The sequence below is a fragment of the Microcaecilia unicolor genome, chromosome 2 (assembly GCF_901765095.1).
Source record: "Microcaecilia unicolor chromosome 2, aMicUni1.1, whole genome shotgun sequence".
In the NCBI taxonomy this organism is placed as follows: Eukaryota; Metazoa; Chordata; class Amphibia; order Gymnophiona; family Siphonopidae; genus Microcaecilia; species Microcaecilia unicolor.
In genome coordinates this window covers 51,781,920-51,805,872 of record NC_044032.1, presented here as the reverse complement: position 1 = coordinate 51,805,872, position 23,953 = coordinate 51,781,920, and the positions used below count along the sequence as shown (strand labels likewise).

The 23,953-nt window shown below is 43.1% G+C and overlaps 1 protein-coding gene across 1 annotated transcript in view; it reads left to right on the top strand.

Moving 5' to 3' along the window:
* LOC115462880 (unconventional myosin-Vb-like) overlaps window positions 1–20,106 on the top strand; it is a 159,975-nt gene extending 139,869 nt beyond the window's left edge. The window contains exons 2-4 of the mRNA XM_030192940.1: window positions 362–472; window positions 8,094–8,265; window positions 19,957–20,106. Coding sequence (XP_030048800.1) covers window positions 362–472; window positions 8,094–8,265; window positions 19,957–20,105 — 432 coding nt within the window. The 3' untranslated portion in view covers window position 20,106. The remainder of the gene's footprint in view (window positions 1–361; window positions 473–8,093; window positions 8,266–19,956) is intronic.
* Window positions 20,107–23,953: the final 3,847 nt, after the last annotated feature.

Genomic DNA, 23,953 nt, shown 5'->3' with positions numbered 1-23,953 from the left:
CACGAAGAGGATGAACTTTACTGTGTGTCTTTATGAGAAAAGCTTGAACCTCTGATGCCACTCTTCCTCCCACGCTCTGCTGTACTACATCCACCTTGTTTATATTGTCATGCAAAAACTGGCATTTAAACTGCTCATACCAGTGAAGTTGTACCAGATAACAAGTCATTTCAAATAAGGACATTTTATTTGTTTTCATCCTCTTGCATCTCTGATCATACAATGAGAAAAAAAAACAAACAGCCAATCTAGTCCGGGGAAAGTCCCAGCTGCAGTCTAGCGAACACCATAAGCCACTCGAGTGGGGAAAATAGGTAATCTTCACTCTAAAATTGCTTTGTTTGTTTGTGGTTTCTTTCAGTATACACGGGTCTGGATTCCCGACCCTGACGAGGTTTGGATCTCAGCTGAAATCATTAAGGATTATAAGGAGGGAGATGAAAGCCTGCACCTGAAGCTTGAAGATGAAAGGGTAATGTGTCTTTTTTTTTAATTTTTCATATTTCACCAGCATGTGCAGTAGCGAAGGAGAATTGACTTTGAATTTTCCAGCTGAAAGTGACTCACTCTTGAAAGAGGCGGCGCTACCTGGCCAGTGTCTCATTTTCCACTGTTAGTTATTTCAGCAAAAAAGTATAACGCACTGTTTTAGTTTTTAGCATCTAATTATCCTCTGTTATATTTAACCGACAGAAAAATGAACCCAAGTGGAGAAACAATAGATTATCCAAGAAAAAGTAGTTTCCCCTGTATAAATACTACTAAATGCTGAGACTAGTTTGAATAAATAATAGCAACACGGAAAAATAGTAAACAAAAGTGATGATAATGAATCAAATCAAATATGTGGGATTGTGGGAGGCCTCAGTCTTAAGACCCATGGCATCCAGTCCTCGGTTGAAAGAGCAAAGGTTAATGACTAGAGGTTATCATTAATGCTCTTAAGTTCCTTAGTTAAGTTCATTTGATCTGTATTGATGTGATAACGTGGAAGCAATTTGCATTGGACCGTGCTTTCATTTACTTAAAAAAAAAATGTTTGAGAGCAGCACAGCAACCACAATGCTATTGAGACCAAGGACCTTGTTTACTAAGGTGCGTTTGTGTTTTTAGCGCACATGCACTAACCATGTAGGCGCCTTTAGGGATATTGTAGGCACGTACATGGTTAACGTGTGTTAAAAATGTTAACGCGCCTATAACGCTGCTTAGTAAACAGGGCCCTAAGTTTTTTTTTAACTTTCATGTGATTGAGTTTGTATTTACAATACAATTGCATATATAATATAGATTGTGGGAGCCTAGTGATGTATTAAGAGCATTAATGAGAGCCTAATATTGAGGCTTTATTCATGAACCTTTGTTCTTTCAGACTGAGGGCTGGATGTCATGGTTTTAGAACTGAGGACTCCCACATTCACATATATTTGATTCGATTCATTATTATCACTTGTTTTACTATTTTTTTGTGTAGAGTTCAATGGTGCTATTGTATATTTAGACTAGTCTCTTATACAAGGAAGCTAGTTTTTTTTCTTGTCTTATTTGACCTGCAGGTTAGATGGATGTTTCTTTAATATATCTGGCCATATTAAAAACAAAATAAAAACTTAGAGCATGCTATTTTTATTTTTGTTTATATTTACTTAAGAACAACCTTCAGGTTATCTAGGGCATCGACTTGACACGTTAAGGGGATGGGGTGCTCTCTTTATGATTTACATCTTTTGCTGTTGTGTCCCCCCACCCCCTACTCACCAGCACCACCAGTCTCTGCCTTCTGCATTTTGAGGGCCTGAATTAACTAAGATTTAGGTAAGTGAAGTCGGCAAATGATAGCGTATCTTGGGTCTAGGGTGGGCAAGACCAAGTGAAAATAGCACCAAGGAAATATAGAAAAAGCAGTGAAAGGGGTGGTTTAAAATAGGGTGACCTTATGAAATGTGTCATTTTGACACTTATTCTCGTTTTCTGTTCTCTAAACTTGTACTGTTGAATTACTGATCATCAGCCCATGGTCTGTAATAGGTACAAGAGGCTGCCAACCCCCCCCCCCCCCCCCAAAAAAAAAAAACCCAATCAAAATAAAGTTGATTTATCTATTAAATAGGTAATAATCTGAAGGTACACATTCCTTTTGCTTGCTGCATTCTCTTCCACTTGCTCATGACAACATTTTATTAAATATGGATGGCTAAACCAAGTTGGATTAAATATGGGGAATCCATGCTGGTTAAAAATAAGAGGAACTGCACAAAACACAGATTAGTTCATGTAAATCAGAGCGATTTAAGGCTCAGCTCAGATTTCTGTCCTCTCCCATTCTGTCCTTTGCGTAATTAGGGATAGTATAGGGATGGATATATTGGTCCATTGTTTTGTATGTTGTCTTTACAGAGTATTTTATGACTAATCTGTGCTGTGGCCAGATTGTTGGAGAGACTAGATGGACCATGCAGGTTTTCATCTGCCATCATTTACTACGTTACTACATGGAGAAAAAGAGAAAATCCTCAAGTACTAATTAATGCAAACAAAGACCAAGAAAATGAGATGGAAGATAGAAAAACTGTCACGGTTTTATTGGGGACAACTGGCCTGATATATCAAGATATGCTGGGGCATTCTTTTTAAATTGCCTGTATATATTATATCTTGTGAATGTCTTCCCCCCCCCCCCCCCCCCCCCCCCCCCCAGTTTCTGATCCAAGGCCCTTCCTGCTCCAATCCTCCTTTCCTTTTCTTTTGGTTCACAGTCAGGAACTCACTCATCTGTCCCAAAGACACTGCAACTTACTGTTATCTCCCATCTTGCATCCGGGAATTCTCATGTCTGGCCTGCAAAGCTACTCATGTCATTTTCAACTCTCTCAGCTGCCTTTTCTTTATTCTGAGTTCCTTGAAACCCTAAATAGGCACTTTCCCAACTTTTCTCTCTGCTGTGGCTCCTTGAGCCTCCTCTAGTGAGTATGATCCTGCAGATTCACATAGGAGCCAACTTTTTAAAATTATTGGATGGTGCTAAACCCAATGGAACTTACCTCTCCCTGGACACAGTCGTTCAATATTGGAGGTGCTCAAGCACCTACAGAACCCGCAGAACTGGCTCCTATGCTAAAGAACACTTGACTGTCAGGATCCTGAACTAGGTAGTCTAGTCAGTCTGATCCTACTCGAACAGGTTATCGGAACTAGGACTTCTCAACTCCCACTCTGGGGATGACTTCTCTCTGGGCATCTCTGCCATAGACGAAGGAATACATCTCGGCCTCTCTACCTCAGTTGGGTTGGTTTCCAGGGCCTAATCTTTGAGGCCCTGGAGGTCAGGGTTCTCTTGAGGATGGCAGAAAAGAAGCAGAAGATCAATGACTCCTCTTTTTTTCCCTCAACTTCAGTACTAGTTTGGTACTTCATGGCCTAAACCATACGAAGCTGGAAATTCCAGACTCCTAAGCTCTGAGCCTGCTTCTGGGTGGCACAAAGAGGGAAAGACCTTATTTCCTCCAAACCTAGGACTTCTATATTCTTGTTTGACATCTACACATTTTTATAACTCCTCTTATTTCCTCCAAACCTAGGACTTCTATATTCTTGTTTGACATCTACACATTTTTATAACTCCTCTTATTTCCTCCAAACCTAGGACTTCTATATTCTTGTTTGACATCTACACATTTTTATAACTCCTCTTATTTCCAGTTGGGAAGTCACGTACATAGCTACTCCTCTTGCTATACATTATATTGCTATCAGGGCTAGAGATAACGGCTGCAACTTAAAACACTATAAAATCAGTCACTGAACTATCAAATGTTATCAACACACTATGGCGTTTTAGTGACTGTGTCACATCTGTGTGGAGAGGCTGATCCATTCTTGGTTTTGCCTCATTGAATGCATGGCATTGCCTTTCACCTTTTCCTATGGAACATAATAAGAATACATCTTTGTGTATGCAATAGGGAAAACCAGGCATATCTTTGGGTTGATCTGGGCTAAATGGCAATTGTAGCCAAATTAATTTTTTTTTCAGAGTCTTGCAGGAAATAGAACAGAAGAGTCGCCATTTACCCTTTCCTTCCCCAAACCGTATCATGGTTGTTGGAAGGGCTGGCTTGGTGTCTTACAGAACAGTCCTGTAAAGGACCTAGTTTAAATGTCGGTTTCTGTGCTTTCTGGCCTGGCAGTGGACGTAGAAAAGTAGTACATCCGTCTCTAAGAAGAGGTGGCATGAGGAGAACTCTTGTAGCAGAATGGTGACATCTGATGGGCTAGACTGTTAGCTGGGTTCTGGAGGACCCCATAGCTGTGGCCTCCCTAGCAATTAACTTTTTGCTTTGATCTGGGATGAGCTGAGCAGTGAGATTGTAAAGTTGCGTTCACTTCTAGCTGAAGACCGATGGTAACTGTATTTCAACAGAAGCAGTTTCCAGCTGAGCTGGAATCTGAAAAGGAGCAGAAAAACTGCTGGACCAAACAAAAATCTAGGGAATTAATTTTTTCATGAATGATTTGTGCTACTTGGCTGTCCTTTTGCTGAGCAGGCATCTTTGTTAATCTTTTGGGGTTGGTGTTTGTATTCCTAAAACAATTAACAAATGCCTACTTTCTCCAATATAAACCCTCTAAGCACTCTGTGAATAATTCACGCCTTTTACCAGTGAACTATCTCAGTACCAGTGCATTGCATATAATCCTGTTTTGGAACATGAACCTGGGGAGCAGACGAACGCAAAGCAGTTGATTCACATTTGTTTATTTTTATTCTGTGGATTATAACTAACCATATGTAATAATAACAAGGTAAAACAAACAAAAATAAGAGACAGGTGCTTATTCTGCCACAAGGTATTCCCCGTAGAAAAACTAGTTTGCCCACATATAAACACCATCAAAACTGATTGCTAACAATTAGTGAATGAGAAGAGGAGGAGTCCAAAGCACACAGTAGAAAACAGCAGCATTAAATGCACCAAGGGCCTCAAGTTAGGGATAGCAGAACTTTATTAAAAGACCTAACACAGGCCGTGTTTCGGTGGAGGAGTGGCCTAGTGGTTAGGGTGGTGGACTCTGGCCCTGGGGAACTGAGTTTGATTCCCACTTCAGGCACAGGCAGCTCCTTGTGACTCTGGGCAAGTCACTTAACCCTCCATTGCCCCCAGGTACAAATAAGTACCTGTATATACTATGTAAACCCCACAGAAAGGCAGCATATCAAGTCCCAGTTCCCTTTCCCTATTTCAGATTCTACATGGAATGTTGCTACTATTGGAGATTCTACATGGAATGTTGCTACTATTTGAGATTCTACATGGAATGGTAATGTTGCTATTCCACTGAGTCTGAGTCAGACTCACAGAAACAGAAGCCTGCGCGGCTGCAAGGGCAGGCTTCTACATGGAATGTTGCTAGTGGAGGAGTGGCCTAGTGGTTAGTGTGGTGGACTTTGGTCCTGGCAAACTGGGATCATTCCCACTTCAGGCACAGGTAGCTCCTTGTGACTCTGGGCAAGTCACTTAACCCTCCATTGCCCCATTTAAGCCGCATTGAGCCTGCCATGAGTGGGAAAGTGCGGAGTATAAATGTAACAAAAATAACAAATAACATAAATGCCTGCATCAGGGGTTGGTAAAATAATACAAAAGAAACCTCTCATCATGTGTTAAAGTGTGTACATTTTGTGATTAACAATTCATTGAGTGAAAAAATATTTCCTCCTATTTGTTTTTAAAGTATTTTCATGTAACTTCATTGAGTGTCCCCTAGTCTTTGTACTTTTCAAAAGAGTAAAAAATTGATTCACTTTTACCAGTTCTACACCATTCAAGATTTTGTAGTCCTCAATCGTATCTCCACTCAGCCATCTCTTTTTCAAGCAGAAGTCCTATCTTCTTTAGCCTTTCCTCATATAAGAGGCATGAGTGCGTTCTAAAAATTTTCCCAAACAGTACAACATTATTTTACCCAACCTTGTGTACATATCTTCAAACTCTCGCCATTCCAATGATGCCTGGGTGATAAGTAAAGATTTCCACTGTGTAAGCGTGGGGGCCTCTGGTCGAATCCAGTTGGTGAGAATGCATTTATTGCACATTTTACAAAACCCACATAACTGATTTATCTTATTTTTATTTTTTTATCGCGATTGAGGGATTTAAAGTGAACATAACACTAGAAAATGAGTGCTAGATCTGAGGTGGTGTGGAAGGGTTGGCCCACTCTTTGTATAACCTGAGTTAGTTTGGTAACTATGATAGTGAGCCCTGAGCAGCAAGGCATTAGTGAAGTGACTGAAGGACCCAGGAGAAGCTCAGAGGTTATAAAAGAGAAGTTCAGGGGTAAAGGATTGTCATTGGTTGCCTGACGTCTGAGCTACCTACAGCCCTCTACCGGGTGACCCATTGCAAGGAAAAGGGGGGGGGGGGGGGGTCTGTAATACCAAACCCAGTGGATTGGATTCACTGACAGTAAGCTGTCACATTGCATCAGCCATTTGAGGAGCCAGAAACTCGGCGGATTTAGGGAGTCTGGCCATTACCGGGGCTCGGGTAGGATGCAGTCTACCTGTGGCTGAGGTGAGACTTTCGGGGTGGCAATCCGAAGGGAAGAGACAGTTTTAAGGAGTCTAGCCTGGATGACATTGAAGTACATCGGGGACAGTGAAATCCGTTCCGGGGCTCAATCGGGCCACAGGACAGTGCAGTCATGCAGATATTTAAATGGTGATACAGATGAAGATATTAAAAGCTGTTTTCAAGATTTATATGGTTGAGTGCGGATCTTATGGTAAGCACTTGAAGTTATGATAGTGCTGGGATGGTTTAGCCACATATCTCTTTGGTTTCCCCTGCTTGAGATTCACTTCCTTTTGGTTTAATTTGATCAGCTGGACATGAGCATTTATACTAGCTTTTGGCTGGCAGAAGTGCTCGCCCCCAAAGTTAGGTGGAAGAAATGCACCAAGCAGCAGCAGCGTACCAAGGGAGAGTTGTGGGGGCGGTCCGCCCCGGGTGCACGCTGCTGGAGAGGTGCAGAGAGCGACCGTGCACTTGTCGGCTCCACTGGTTCCCTGCTCCCTCTGCCCCGGAACAGGTTACTTCCTGTTCTGGGGCAGAGGGAGCAGGGAGCCAGCGGAGCCGACAGGCGCGTGGCTGCTCTCTGCACCCCTCCAATGGCGTGTACCTGGGGGTGTGTGTGTGTGTGTGTGTCATGCTGCACCTGGGGGGGGCAGCCGACCTAGGATCATCACTGGCACCTAGCTAGTTTTCTGTAAAGGGCACACTGCGCAGAGCACCCTTATAGAATTCGATCTTAGCACGGATCAAAATGGCGCCTAGCTTTGGGCACCATTTACTGAATCTGGTCCTAAATAGCTACCATGTCTAGTGAGCCTCCCGGATCTTTTGTACTCTAGTTGAGCTACTGGCCATGGAACCAGGTGAACATGTATTACCAAAACAGCGCAGGGAGGGTCCAAAGTACAGAACAAAGTCCAAGACGCAAAAAGAAGCAGCAAGAGCCTTCAAAAACAAGACACAGTTCCTTTAATTGTAAAACTTGAAAATCAATCTTCCGTTGATGACCCAACACGGGCTGTGTTTCGGCGCACAGCGCCTTCATCAGGGGTCTGAATTAAACATGGATAACAATATATATCAAAACATAGATAATGTTGATTAAAAAAAAATTTAGGAAGTATAATGTACATTTAAGACAATGGATAAAATCTAATAAAATAATAACATAATTCCATGTATGAAGTAAGCATGCATGTGAAGTGTTTTTCCTAAAAAAAAGAGCGTATTATACATACAGTGTGAGCAAACGTCAACACAGTCACATTGTTTCAAAAGGGAAAGAATATGTTAACAAATTCGGTCTATGTTTAATGCAGACCCCTGACGTAGGCGCTGTGCACCGAAACATGGCCCATGTCGGGCCATCAATGGAAGATTGGTTTTCAGGTTTTACAATTAAAGGAACTGTCTCTCGTTTTTGAAGGCTCTTGGTGCTTGTGTCTTGAACATGTATCACCAGCAGGATGGTTCTTTAGGAGTTTTAAAAATTGATCTTTAAACTATATTTACTTTCAGCTCTATGAATATCCTCTTGATTCCAAAACTAAGCAGTTGCCCTTCTTGCGTAACCCTGACATTCTGGTGGGAGAGAATGACCTCACTGCTCTTAGTTACCTCCATGAGCCTGCTGTCTTACATAATCTGAAAGTCCGCTTTTTGGAGTCTAATCACATCTATACTTATTGTGGTAAGTAAAGGTAGTTTGGTAAGATTTTTTTTGTTTAAAATTGTGGGCTTCAGGCATTGCAGGACTTGATCTGTAGGGAGATAACTTTTTGAGAAGGGCCTATAAACTTTGGGGTCGTTGAGATTGCTCAAAGAGAAAATGCATTAATTCACTCTGGGTCCGATGTTCTAAAGGGTTTAAGCCCCTTTGGATTCCATGGGAATAATGCTTGATACATAGGTCTCCTCTGTGTTGTAATATCTTGAGGGCTGTCCTTCAATATACTGGAAGTTTGGAAGCTATTTCTCGACTGTTACTATGGGAATCTAATTTTGTAGAAGAAGACACCTTGTGATGTTGCAAAATTGAGTGTTGTTACCCCTTTAGGGTTGCTGGAATAGAAAGTCAATATGTAAAACATCTCAGCTGTTTGAATAAGGTATTTTTCTCCTCTGTGAAGGGTAAGGTGGGTCACATATCCTGTTTTTCCAATCTTTTCAGTTAAGACATTCTGGGATGAAAGCAGATATTTCTAAGAATATTCTTAGAGCCATGTTACTTGGAAGCTTGTATTTTTATGGTTAGTATTTTATAAGAAGCTGCTTATAGATAAATTTCCTCATTTGGATGCCTGGCAGGATGCCTGATGTTGAGATCTGGGGCAACTCTTGATGAATCTTAATACAGTAAGTGAGCCAGTGGATTTTCTTTTTCTCCCTACAGACAATTACATTTTAAGATAGCGAGTGGGTTTTCACAGTTTCATTGACGATCTCAAAAATGAATAGAAGTTTCAGACGATAGTCCAAACTAGTGGACTCATTCATTTAGAGGAAAAAAAAGAACCCTCAGAATTTTCATGCTCTGTGCAGTTACAACTTTGTACAGTTTCAAACCATGAGTTATAATCACTGGTTTAAGAATCGCATCTTCAAAAGTGATGAAAGAGTTTCTAATTAAAGTGGAGTTTTTTTGATCAGTGATTATACCTCATGGCTTGAAGCTGCACAAACTTAGCACAGACCCTTGAAAGTTCTTTCTCTCCTCTTAATGAATGAGCCCACTAGTTTTTGGCAACATTTTCCGAATTATTGAACTTAAAAAGTCTTACATTCCTGGATTGTGTTACGTTTCTTTTGAAGTATGCTGATCATATAGCTGTCTGGCCCCAAAAAGAGCTCCCCACAAGGATGCCATCTTGGTTTTCTCTGCGACATGTACACTTATGACTGTGTGAGTTGATTTCTTTACTTTTTTTTTTTTAATCATCATATATATTTATTTCAAATATCATAACATATTTGAAAAAGAAAAAGTACATTCCTCAGAAATTACTAATGAAGAATTATGAACATATTAATATTAATTGAGTTAGTACTTCCAGTCCACAAATGGGATCCAAGATTAACATTTAAGGAGAATTAAGTAAGAAATTTTACAAGAAATTATAAACCGGTTTTCTATGGTTCTCATACACATTCAAAGCTTTACCGTTGAGAACTTCTGGCTACTATAAACTTGGAAAGCTGCAAAGAGTCAAAAAAAACATATTTAACTGACTGACAGTATACAATACACTTGCAAGGATATTGTAGAAGAAAAGTGGCTCCCATACGGAGAACCTCTGGTTTTAGCAGAAGAAATTGTCTGCGTCTTTTTGGGTATCTTTAGACACATCTGGGAATATTCGTACTTTGAAAACCAGGAAGTCATTGTCTCTGCTTCTAAAATTTTTTTTCATGATTAAAGTTTTATCGAAGATAGAGCTAAAGTAACTAACAGGGTTGAAGCAGTTACTAAGTCCTCTGTTGGGGTTTCTATTAGATTTCTTTACTTTTAACGTTTGGCATGTCTCGCCAGTGTAGCATTATTTTTTTTCACATTTTTTGCGTTGTTTAACATTAGAAGAGGAGCCAGCTCTGTGGATGCAGTGGGTGCTTGAGCACCTCCAATATTGAGCTGCTTCCTTAAATTTATCTATGGAATGGCGACTGCCATACCACTCTGCAAAGCATCCCCATTCTCATCAAACTTTCCTTCTCCACCCTGCAAGTACACCCCACCTTGAAGAACTACTATTTGTGACTGTCCCATCTTGAGAAATTGCTCTGCGACTTTCCCACCACAGCACAAACTGCTCCATCCACAAAAATAAGTCTTCTGCAAGTGCTCCACCACCCTGCTAACTGCCTTGCATCCAGAAAAATGCTCCCCTACAAGCTTGCCCCATCCCTAAAAGTAGGTCCACTGAAATGCTCTAGAATCTCACCCCACCACCTTCCAAATTGCCATACCTCCAAAAGCTATCCTGCAACTACCCCAGAAAAATAGTTTTATTTATTTATTACATTTGTATCCCACATTATCCCACCTATTTGCAGGCTCAATGTGGCTTACAGAGTGTAGTTATGACATAGTCATGACAGGATCTTGTATACAATCGGTATAAGCAGAAGATGTATGAGGAATTAGAGAAGGAGGTGTTAGGGTGGTGTAAGAGTTGCATTTTGATATTTGGGTGAGTTGGGTTGCGATTTGTGTCATTAAGGGTTCATTTTGTAGGCTTTGTTGGAAGAGATATGTCTTCAAGGATTTGGGAAAGTTAATTAGATTGTCTATGGTTTTCAGGGCTGTGGGTAGTGCGTTCCATAGCTGTGTACTTCTGTACGAGAAGGTAGTGTCGTATGCCTGCTTATATTTAAGTCCTTTACAGCTGGGGAAGTTCAGATTGAGGAATTTGCGGGCTGATCTTTTGGCGTTTCTGAAGTTGTTCAGGCCCTACATTAAAAAAGTGCAGCAACTTGCCCCACCATCTCTCAAACTACCCAGACCCCCAAATTACCCCCACAGGCTATACCACCATACTCAGTTACCCCCCACAGATCCATCACATGTACAACTCATATAGAACACATAACAGAGAGACACATATATGCAGACCACCCCACGAACTGCCTCACACAAAACCCCCCCCCCCCAAAACAAAACTACCTCCTACAACTGCCCCACCTCAAGTGGGGTTGGAAAGAATATCATAAATTATGCTTTGCATGCTTTGCTCATTTGTTGTTTGAAGGATTCAGTCTGGATTTTAATGTGTTTGTTACTGTCTTTTGGGTCACATTCTATGCTTGATAATGTGGCTCAGTTGTGTATAATGTACTTTTTGGTTTAGAGATGGGAAGTTTAAGTATTTACAGCAGGCCCACTCGTGAAATTTTTCTTCCTTCCTTATTTTACAACAGAGACCATAAGATAGGTGATATGGAGTGATGGTGTTTTATTCAAAGTCTTTCTCAGTAGTGATGTGGCAATGCCCATCTCCAGTTCTTTTGAGGCCTTGTTCTTTTAACTTTATAACACCTCAGCTGTTGACTTATTAGTTTACTCCCCTTCAACTCTCAACCAGGGACGTAGCTACGGATGGGCCTGGCTGGGCCCAGGCCCGCCCAATTTCAGCCCAGGCCCGCCCAGCGGCAGCCCCAGCACCCATTGCCGGCCACTGCTGCTTTTCCTGTTGAGCAGCAGGGCCGGCTCTACAAAAAGGAGAAGCGCTAACGGCGCTAAGGACGAGAAATGTTTAAAAAAAAAAAAAAAAAGCGCGGCACTGGCAGGCACTGTCTAGGCAGCCTTGAGGCATTGGCTGCTGAGGCATTGGCTGCTGGCTCGCAGGCCCCTCCCAGACGGGAGGAGCCTGCGAGCCAGCAGCCAATGCCTCAAGGCTGCCTAGACAGTGCCTGCCGGTGCTGCGCTTTTTTTTTTTTTTTAAACATTTCTCGTCCTTAGCGCCGTTAGCGCTTCTTCTTTTTGTAGCGCCGGCCCTGCTGCTCAACAGGAAAAGCAGCAGTGGCCGGCAATGGGAGCTGGGGCTGGCGCTGGCATGCAGGGCGGGCCTCGTCGAAGAAAAGAGGGAAAACATGGAAGGATGGGGTGAAAAGAGGGAAAACATGGAAGGATGGGGAGAAAGAGGGAAAACAGATGGAAGGATGGCAGAGAATGAGGGAAAACATGGAAGGATGGGGTGAAAAGAGGGAAAACAGATGGAAGGATGGGGAGAGAAAGAGGGAAAACGGATGGATGGGGAGAGAAAGGGGAGAGACTGGAAGGATGCAGAGAGAAAGGTGAGAGACTGGAAGGATGTGGAGAGAGAAGGGTCACTGAACAGAAAAGGGTAGAGTGATACAGAGACACTGGTTAGAAAGAGGGAGAGAGAGACATTAGATGGAAGGATCAGGAGAGAGGGTAGATGGATGGAAGGATGGGGAGAGAAAGAGGGAAGACGCTGGATGGAAGGGTATGGAGAAAGGTGACACTGGATGGAAGGATTCAGAAAGAAAGAGGGGAGACTACTGGAAGGATGGGGAGAGAGAGGGGAGACTGGAAGGATGGGGAGAGAAAGAAGAGAGCTGCTGGATGGAAAAGGAGAGTAGTGAAAGACTGGAGAATAAGAGGAAGGGGCATGGGGAGAACAAGGGTGAGAAAAAGATGAAAAGCCATAAGTAGATGAAGGAAATTAAAGAATGGATAGTAAGAATGAATTAAATCAGGACAGAGAGAGAGAGGCAGAAAAATATTGAAGAAAGCAAAGAAAAAGGAAAGAAAAATGAGAAATGGCCAGGAAACCGTGGCAGAAGAGTTAAGCGAAAACGAAGGAAAGCAGAATCTAGAGACTGGGAGCGACACAATGAGAAAAAGTAAATGGCCATACAAGAAAGGTATTTTTAATTTAGGATAAAGTAATATGGTACCTGTGTTAATGAAGTTTCAGAGACCAATACTTCCTTCCTTAGGTCAGGCGAGGATACCGTAACAGCATTATACTGACCTGAGGCAGGAGGTTTTGGCCTCTGAAAGCTCACTGAAAAGGGTGTTAGGCTATTAAATAAATTTTCTGAAATCTGATGCACTGAATAGCAGCACTTTACCCTGTGTGACAAATGCATCTGATTAGCGTGACTAAATTTTGCTGGGGGAGGGGGTAGAGAGAAAATTTTGTGCCCACCCACTTTGGGTTCAGGCCCATCCAAAATTGGCAGTCTGGCTACGCCACTGCTCTCAACTCTTTATTTGCTCCCACAATCCTCTGGTAATTGGGGATTTTAATCTCCAAGTGACTATCTAAGCCAGATGTAGATACACTGTATTCTTTGACTTGATAAGTGATTTAGTTTTTCTTCAGTAAGTGGCATATCTACCACTTTTGTCCTAACTCATTAAGGCAATCATACACTTGACTGGGGGCATACCTTTATGGAAGCAACACAGATGTGATACCCGCAAGCGAGCCTTCTCCGGAGTAGCCTCCACACTCTGGAATGCATTGCCTGAAAGGCTCTGCTTAACACGAGACTACCTCTACTTCAGGAAGCAGGTGAAAGCTTGGCTCGTCAACCAAGCCTTTAATGGAAGAAGTAACTAACTTGTTAGTCTCACTCACACACACTAGGATTGACTCGGGCTGCACATACTGTTTATCCACTCCTACCCTAGCTGAGATAATATTTAACCATCTCTCTGACCTCACGTGCAACTTTCTTCAAATCAAATATCCTTACTTTCTAATTCTTCCTACTTTCTTACTCATCTATATGTTACAACTTTGCCTTACCCTTCACTACCAATTATAATGTTCTAGTACATATTGTGTTGTCATTGCAAGTAGTATACCATAAAGCAAACAAATTCAAAACTGCATGGAGCAATATGAAATCAGAAACTTAAATCGTATCTAATTGCTCCTAATCACATAGGTTTTAATGAGTCTTTGAACCAATAAAATAACCTTTACTAACATGTAGCCTCATAAGCCCAGGGTACCTTTCTTGTTAGGACACCACTGACTGACTTTCATCATCGGCTACCCCACCTACCTGACACCGCAGAGAAAAACTCTCCTATCTATATTTAACCATGAGAGAAAAGTCTGCAGTGTCCAGGCTCATGAAGACAAATAATTTTATAAATTCACAGTTCAAATGCTCATCAAATCTTCAAACAGACCTATGAAACTCTAAACTAGGTCTTAATACAGAAGACCAAAATGCATTTCTACATCAAATCAAAAGTCAGCCAGGTTGAACAGTTCTATACGTGCACTTAGCTTTGCCATTCCAAGTTTTTCAAAAGCTCAGTCGCTGCTTGTTTTTTCCTTAAGCCCGTCCAAGGCTGTATCTTATAAATCTCACACGTTGTTACTCCCAATCTTTCTTATTTCTCAATATGGGCTTATGAGGCTACATGTTAGTAAAGGTTATTTTATTGGTTCAAAGACTCATTAAAACCTATGTGATTAGGAGCAATTAGATAGGATTTAAGTAGTATACCATGACATACTTTGTATTGTTCGAATATTTTTACTGCTCTAAATGCCTCCTGCTCCTGTTTGATCTATTCTTACTGTACACCGCCTTGAGTGAATTCCTTCATAAAGGCAGTAAATCCAAATAAATATTCTTGCTGTATTCAGTACTGTATAATTTGGGGGCTGTTGGCAAACTGAGCCACACGCCCACTCTTTAGCAGCACTCAGTAACTAAGACCAGGCCAGAATTGGGGTTGTGAACCAGAGAGCTTACTGAGAAAATGGTCTTTAAACAATAAGGACAGATTTCACAACAATAACAGTAGTAAAGTCAGAGAGCAAAGAATAATACCAGCCACTTATTTCTCCCAGGGCTCCCAAATCCCCAAAGTCTCCTCTTCGTTCTTTTCTCTTGAATACTTCCCAGAGCTGGATTGAATTTAGATGTAATCACAGGTGCTGTTCCTTTTTTGCTGCCTGGCCCTCCTTGACCAGTTCTCTTCTCCTTTCCTGGACCAGTGGCTTCCTGCTAGTCTCTTGAAGCTGCTTAACTAATTTCTTTTTCCTTAGAAGCAGCAATGTTGCAGTTGCCCAGATTACACTTTTAGGGATATGCAGAGCCCTCAGCAACTCTGTCACCACCTGCTGCTCTTCTGCTTCTTGTCGGGCTAGACATTGTATGTTAAAGCATTATGCTTAAACAACAATATAAATTGATGGAAAGGAGCAGTCAAAAATCCAACTGGCAATTCAGCTGACCATATTTTAAGTTTATAAGTACGAGAGGTGACGCCTCACGAAGCCCCCGGCTACACAATTTGAAAGCTCACAGGGGCTGGGCTGCTTCATCATCGGCAGCCACCTCTACAAACTTTTCTTTTATTGCTTTTCCTTTACTTAGAAATTCGTTATAAATAACACTTAGCTTAAATTCATCTGGACTCCCAAGACGCTGTGTAAGACCAAGACCAACGGTGGCCAGCGTTTCGTTACCTGCCTCAGGGTCACCTGGTCTGCGTCTGGTCTACGTTAATCTTAAATCTAAGAAGCCTCATGTTTTAGGCATGGGCATAGCCACGGGGGTCCCAGGCCCCCTATTCTTGGTTGAGGCCCCTGTAGTTTTTTTTTCCCTTCTCACTTTAGTCCTGCATCTTTTACTACCCCCCCTCCCCCCCGCAACACAGCTCTGACTTTCCAGCGGTGTCAGCTCTCAAGACAGTTTTGCTTCTTGCAGGCCCCAGAAGCTTTCTCTCTGTAAGCATCCCACCTATTCGGGAACAGGAAGTTGTGCAGATAGAAAGCTTCTGGGGTTGGCAAAGGATGAGGCTGGCTATCTTGAGAGCTGATTCGCTACTGGAAGGTCAGAGAACTGCTAGTGAAAGTGACGCTGGACTGTGGGGAGGAGGGAAGGGAGAGAGAAACCGGACTATGGGTAGTGGAGAAGGGAAAAATAAATGCTAAATCACATGGGGGGAGGGGGGAGAGGTGCCAGATCGTGAGTGGAGGGAGCAGGAAGAGAGAGTTTGAATGAGGGAGGTGGTGGTGAAGAGAGAGGGAAAGACACTGGACCCAAAGGACAGCAAGGGGGTAGTAATGAGGAATATGCTTGGGTGACCAGAGTAGATGGGAGATGTCGGGGGGGGGGGGGGGGGGTAAGGGCTTGAAGGTAGGAAAGATGGGGAGAGATACAGCATCTCTCTCTCTCCCTCAGTAGATCCAGTACCATTGGGAGGGGGCAGGGGAGAGATGCTGGCCCTGGGTGGTGGGGGAAAAGCTGGATCCAAGGAGGCACAGTAACGCAGGAGAAGGGACAGGTACAAGGGTATGGAAGGAATGACCGTAGATAGAGCAGAAGTATCAAATAGGACACTTTGGAAAGATCAGAAAATGGGTCTGGAAGGAGGAGAACAGAATAGAAGATGGATGGCACTAATGGGTAGGGGATAAGGGGGACAGTATACAAGATGGATGGTACTAGGGGGTGGGGGAAGAAGGGGGAACCGAGTAGAAGATGGATGGGACTAGGGGGAGAGGGAGAATAGGGCAGATGACTAGGACTCAGGAGAGGGGGATAGAGCAGAAGATGATTAGGACTTGATTGAAAGGGATGTTGGGAGCAGAGAGTTACGGATAGGAGAGGTCAAGTGGGAGTTTTTAGGGAATAGTGAGTACTTACTTTCCCCCCACTTGTACCTATCAATTGTTATATTGATGGGTTGGGAGAGTGAGTGAGTGTGTGAAATAGGGGGTAAGAGAAAGAAGATAAATATGGGGAAAAGTTGAGACATAGAATGAATGATCTGAATGAATGGAGAGAGGATGAGTGGCATTGAAAAGGAATGGGGGTACTGAGGAGGGATAGGAGAGGTCTATAAAATAATGAGTGGGGTGGAACGGGTAGACATGAATTGCTTGTTTATTCTTTCCAAAAATACTAGGACTAGTGGGCATGCAATGAAGCTATGAAGTAGTAAATTTAAAACAAATTGGAGAAAATATTTCTTCACTTAACGTGTAATTAAAATCTGGAATTCATTGCCAGAGAATGTAGTAAAAGCAGTTAGCTTAGCAAGGTTTAAAAAAGGTTTGGATAGCTTTCTAAAAGAAAAGTCCATAAGCCATTATTAAAATGGAGTTGGGGAAAATCCACTGCTTATTTCTAGGATAAACATCATCAAATCTGTTCTTCTGTTTGGGATCTTGCAAGGTAACCTGGATTGGCCACTGTTGGAAACAGGATGCTGGGCTTGATGGACCTTCGATCTGTCCCAGTATGGCAATACGTATGCACTTATATAAGGGGATAGGTTTCTGAAGGGATTGAAATGGGGTTAAAAAGATGGTAAAAGAGAGGCAATAGGAGATGGGATAGAGGGTAAAAGAAGAATGGTCTTGAGGGAAGGAAGGAGAGAAGGTTAGAACTGGGGTTAGTGAGAAGATGAAAGGCAGTGGAGGGTAGGTTAGGGCTGAGAGGGTGAGTACAGGAGATGGAGATGGAGGGGAGGGAAGACAGAGGGGGCACTGGGAGTACTGGGGGGGGGGGATGAGAGGGAAATAGGAAAAACCAGTAGGTAGATGAGATGTGAAAAGGAGGTGACTAAGAACTAGAGGGTGAGAGAAAGGGAGAATGAGGGTAAAATCAAGTGGGCTGATATAAACATAGTGAAGATAAAAGTGGGGAAAAAACCATAAAAAGAAAGATAAGTTCCAGACAGATGTAGAGAAGGAAAGGAAGAAAAGAGGAAAAAGAAGAAATGGAAAGGCCAACTTGGTGAAGAATTTAGGAGAAGACCAACACAAAGAAAGTGGAAAACAGAGTGGGACCAGCCCCATTAGAAAAGTAAAATGTCCAGACATCAAAGGGTGAGAAAAGTGGAGATATTGGACACGGGAGCTGTAAAGTGACAGAAAGGAGATGCCAGGTAAGGATGGAGGAAAAGAGGGAAGGAATGGAATGGGGAAGATGCAGGCTTAGAGGAGGAGGAAAGAAAGAGGAGATGCTAGATCAGATAGGGAGGAAAAAAGGATATGAGAGTATGCTGGACATGGGTGGGGGTGGATTGTAGGGTGAAGGAAAATACTGGACATGGGGTGAATAGGAAGACAGAGGGGAGAGATGCTGGACATGGCAATAAGACAAAAGGGGGTGCTAGACATTGGCTGGGGATGGAGACAGAGAAAGTGGTATGCTGGACATGGGAGGAATAGGGAGATGCTAACATAGAAGAGCGAGGGGAACATGCTTGATACAAGGGAAGACTAGGGTGATGGTGAGAGATACTGGATGGAGATGGTGAAAGAAAGAGAGAAGATACTGGTCAGAAAAGTGAAGAGGGGAGGAAAGGGAAAGAGGAAAAGAGAAGGTACTGGAAGAAAGGAGGGAGTTAGCAAAAAAACTGGTGAATAATAGGATGAAGAATGAGAGGTCTGGGATAAGGGAGGTGGAAAACAGTAGGTAGATGCAGTAAAAAAAAAATAGTAAGCATGAACAAAATCTGAGCAGATAGAAAAAAATGGAGGAAAACTGAAAGGAAAAGGTCAGTCAGATGGATGTAGGAAAGAAAGTGACAGACGAACTGGAGACCTTGGAAAGAAAGTTAAGAAAAGAAGGTGGAAAGCAGAAATTGGAGATTAGGACAAACATGATCAGAAAAACAAAACAACCAGACAGTAAAGGTAGAAAGGATTTCATTTTTAATTCAATGAATGGAAAATGTCAGTTTTACAAGAAATTGTACTGATTTCTTTATATTTTGCAGAATGCAGGGTGCTGTTTTTTTTCTGTAGTGTTGCACTGCGGGCGGAGTGTGGTGTTTTGGGTTTATATTTAATTCGTCTCTACATAATCATATTTTAAGATTGTGGTCACTTATTCTGAACTTGGCAAGGGTCTATTTGTGTTCAATGTTTGGACAGAACACAGTAAGTTGGCCTTCGGGATGTCTGAATATGCATAAGACAGATTTGCACATACTCCTTTCACTGTATGCAAAGCTACCTCATACATATTTACTGCGGATAGTGTAAAAACGAGACTGGTTGGGTTTCAAGTTTATTCATTACTTGTTGTACCTTCTGAGTGACTTATAGTTATAAGTTAAACTAAATATGAAAGTAGAAAAAATATCAAAATAGAAAGGAAAGCGGGAGGAATGCCGTTTTATAGGAGAGGCAATAGATTGCTATGCGTTCCAGACACCCCAATTGCCCAGTGGCACTTAATTGCATCTCTGAGGGGAAGATTGGGATCAATACTCATATGAAGGGAGTTTTACATGGGTGCGTTTCAAGCACTCAGTTGAGAAACGCTGACCTAAGCCATTGTGCACTGTTACTCTGGAATATTCCATGAAGGGATCTCCCTGTTCATTTGGACATGTTGCATTAACCTTGGAATGTATATTGATCATGTTTTTCATATATGGCCAAGGTCACATGTTCCTACTATGATCAGAAGGGAAATGTATGAATAAAGGTGTAATATTTAATTTTTAGCCTTTCAGGCATTCTCTGTGACTTTTCTGTACCTTAAAATTTAAAGAAAAAAAGCACATGCTTTAACTTAAAAAAAAATACCTACAATCACATGGAACTAATACTTTTAATTTCAGGATTAAAAATGGAGTGTGAATACAGCTTGCTGGAGTGGAGGAGTGGCCTAGTGGTTAGGGTGGTGGACTTTGGTCCTGGGGAACTGAGGAAGTGATTTTGATTCCCACTTCAGGCACAGGCAGCTCCTTGTGACTCTGGGCAAGTCACTTAACCCTCCATTGCCCCATGTAAGCCGCATTGAGCCTGCCATGAGTGGGAAAGCGCGGGGTACAAATGTAACAAATAATAACAGCCTTGAATTGGTTGAGTATCGCTGGAATACAGTCCTTACATACTACCCATGGACCTTTGTATTTTAGGTATTGTACTTGTTGCCATTAATCCATACGAACAGCTGCCAATCTACGGGGAAGATGTCATCTATGCATACAGCGGCCAAAATATGGGAGACATGGATCCTCACATCTTTGCAGTGGCAGAAGAGGCTTACAAACAGATGGCCAGGTGAGCCGAACATTATTTAATAATCGCTTCAAAGTAGCGTTCCATTATGAATCTTTATAAAAACGTGATTACCGTGCAGCAAATTGGTAGAAACTGAAGCGAAGAATCCACACTGTAACTTGGATGACTGGATGGATGGTTAAGAGTTCTGATGTGTCCACTCCTGTGCTCTCATTTCAAATATTCTGGGAGTCCAGCACTGAAAGGCAGGTGAATATATCCCAGAGTACCCTGGAACAGTTATTTTATGTAATGAATAGATTGGACAAAAAATATTGGGTGTTCATGGAGTTATGCTGTCACCTCTGAAGTTTTAAGGTTTTCTACTGCTAATTGCTTTTTTTAGATATAATTGGAATTGATTGGTTTATGTAAATAAATTAACTTCTGCTTTTTTAGTGCTTTTAAAATAAATGACTGCAGAAAATTAGTCCATCCATTCTGGCAATTCTACCACTGTGAGTAGATGAGTTTACAAAATTCTCATGCTCGAACCAACACAATCCCCTTCTTCTCATAACATTTACCTGACCTTAAACCCATGTCTTACCACTGCTGTCCATAAGAACATAAGAATTCTCACACTGGATCAGACCAAAGGGTCTATCTAGCCCAGCATCCTGTTTCCAACAGAGTCACAAGTACCTGGCAGGATCCCCCAAAATAAAATTCCATGATTCCATATCATTCTCAAGGGTGACTATAATGAGTTAATGTACAAGCCTGTACCTCTACTTGTAGGCCATTTCAAGCCTGGTCATCTTTTTCAATGATTCATACAATGCTGATCTCTGGCATTGCACACACACTTCTCTTGCTTGTTCTTACCACAGCAATGAGGCTGGAGTTGACTCTAAGGCTTCTGCAGTTGCGAAGGCTTATGGACAGTACCAAGTTTATGTTCATTTCCCCCATAACACTTTAATGCTCTTACCGTTTTTACTTTGCCACTTCCACTAGGAGGTCCTTAACTTGTCTCCATTTTGTGGAGAATTATTATATGTTTATCAGTATGCTAGCACATACATATTTGTGTAAACCAGGCTTGTCCAAGTTCAGATTTTGTTCTCCTTTTACATCAGGCCTACCTCTTGAAGCGTGTTTTTCCTCAGGCTTCCTCTCAGCAGATAGGACTGCCTCCGATTGACCCCTCAGGGGTCATGGGCCTATTTTTGACCCTCCCCCTTAGAAGATCCTGCGCAGAAGAGGCAGTGTTTGACCTCCATGTCTGAGGTGGGGGTCAGTAGCCCTTTTGTCAGCCTCCCCTTCTCTGGCGACCTTTTCAGGGGTGTCCTTGTTTCCCTCTCGTCTGGATGACTTTGAAGAGGGGGAGATTCTCCAGGAGGAGCCTGATAACCCACGGCTGTTCATATTTTTCATAGAGAGGAATTACCCTCTCATTTTGGGGGCTTTGGAAGCCCTGAACATTTTTGAGCCGGAAGTGCAAGCTGCAGTTGCAGTAAATTTGAAGATGGCTAGTATGGGGAAACCCTCCCGGGCTTTTCCTGTACATGAGGCTATTCAGAATCTCATTACGACTCAGTGGTCCGACCCTGATCCGAGTTTGAAGGTGGCAAGGGCTATGGCTTGTGTCTATCCTGTGACACTGGATCAGGTTGAGCAGTTTACCTTACCCAAAGTGGACACTCTGGTGGTGGTGGTGGTCACTAAAAAGACTATCATCCCGGTAGAGGGTGGCGTGGCATTGAAAGATATGCAGGATAGGAGACTGGAGGCTTCGTTGAAGCACTCTTTTGAGGTGCTGGCTCTGGCCTTACAGGCTTCTATTTGTAGTTCCTATGCGGCTAGGGCGTGGCTTAGCTAGTTTCAGCAGGCGCTGGAGCAGGATTGCGGTTCCTCGTCGGCTATGGTAGCTTCGGCACTGCAGTTAGAATCTAGGCTGGCCTACTTGGTGGATTCCCTTGTATGATTTGGTACAGGCCTTTGCCAAGGAAATGCCTGGCAGTCACTGCCTGTCGTCTCTTGTGGCTGCATCACTGGGCGGCAGATATGGCATCCAAACAATGCCTCACCAAGTTGCTTTTTAAAGGCAAGCTGCTGTTTTGGAGAGGATCTCGAAAAACTGGTTAAAAATTTGGGTGATTCCAAATCACAGTGCCTCCCGGAGGATAAGCCGAAGGCTGGCTTGAGGTTTGAGACATCGGCTCTGGTTTTCAGCGCTCCTGTTTTCAGTTGCGGTCCTCCTTTTGGGGAGATAAGAGGAATACAGGCTCAGCGGCCCATCAGGGCATGACTGGACGTCCCTCTCAATGATGTGTCGCTGGTCCACTCTTCAGGAAGTTGGCTGACTCTCTTTTTCGATGAGTGGGCCAAAATCAGCTCGGATCAATGGGTCTTAGATATTGTCCGAGACGGTTACTGGTTAGAATTTTCCTCGCCCATCGCCGATTTGTATTTGGAGTCCCAGTGTGGGACAACTTCCAAGCGATCCACTGTCCAGACCACCTTGCAGTCTCTTTTAGATCTAGGAGCTGTTATGCCGGTTCCTCGATCTGAGGAGCAATAGGGTCAGTATTCCATTTACTTTGTCGTTCCTCAGAAAGGAGGCTCTTTCCATCCCATCTTGGACCTCAGAAAGGTGAATCATTTTCTGAAGGTCAGGCATTTCTGTATGGAAACCCTTCGGTCTGTGGTAGTGGCGGTGCAGCCAGTAGCGTTCCTTAACGGCACTGGATCTCAAGGAGGCCTACTTGCACATCCCCATTTGGCCTCCTCATCAACAGTTTCTTTGTTTTGCTGTGCTCAGCCATCACTTTTAGTTCTTGTCACTTCCCTTTGGCCTGGCTACGACTCCCAGGACCTTCTCCAAGGTTATGGTAGTGGTGGCGGCTTTTCTGCACAAGGAGGGGCTAATTTGAGCAGTGTTGGAACAGAAGAGTTGCCAGGCCACCGGTCAGGGTGTCCTTACTGCAGTTCCTTGGATGGATTATCAACTTGTTCTGACTCAGTTCTTTGAATTATCTAGGCATGTGCTTCGACACGGCACAGGGCAAGGTGTTCTTGCTGGAAACTCAGAGGGACAAGCTTCAGGTGCAGATTGCCAGCTTTTGGCAGTGGCGAGTCCATGAGCTTGGGAATATGTTAGGTGCTCGGGTCTATGGCGGCCACCCTGGAGGTAGTTCCATGGGTGAGGGCTCACATGCGTTCTCTGCAGCACTTGCTGCTGAGAAGGTGGTTGCCAGTGTCTCTGGATTATCACAGACATCTTTCTAGGTTGCCCCAGGCAAGGCGCAGTATGGTGGTGTGGCTTCAGGTTAACACTCGACAGAGGGGGGTGCCGTTAACCTCCCCGTCATGGATGGTGGTAGTGACGGATGCCAGTCTGGCTGGGTAGGGGGCGCATTGCCTCCACTGGCAAGAGCAGGACGGTTGGACAGAAAAGGAGGATGAATGGCTGATCAACCAGTTAGAACTGCGTGTGATGAACAATGCTCTTTGTGTTTTTCAGGAATTGTTAATGGGCAAGGCAGTTCATATTTTCTCGGCCTACATGACTGCAGTGGCTATCATCACTCAACAGGTTGGCATGCGTAGTGCTGCGATGGATGTTGAGGTTTTGAACCTCTAGAGTAGGCAGAGGCCCATCTATTGGCGGCTAAACATTGCGGGCTAGTTGAATCAAGCAGATTTTCTCAGCCACAGTCTCCTAGATTAGGCAGAATGGGAGCTCTCAGAGGTGGCATTTTGCCAGATTTAGCATAGGTGGGTAACGCCGCAGATCAACCTAATGATGTCTCGCCGGAACACTAGAGTTCCCCGATTCTTCAGCAGGAGTAGAGAGGTCATCTCCGTCAGCCTGGATGCTCTTCTGCAGCCCTGACCCTAGTTGTT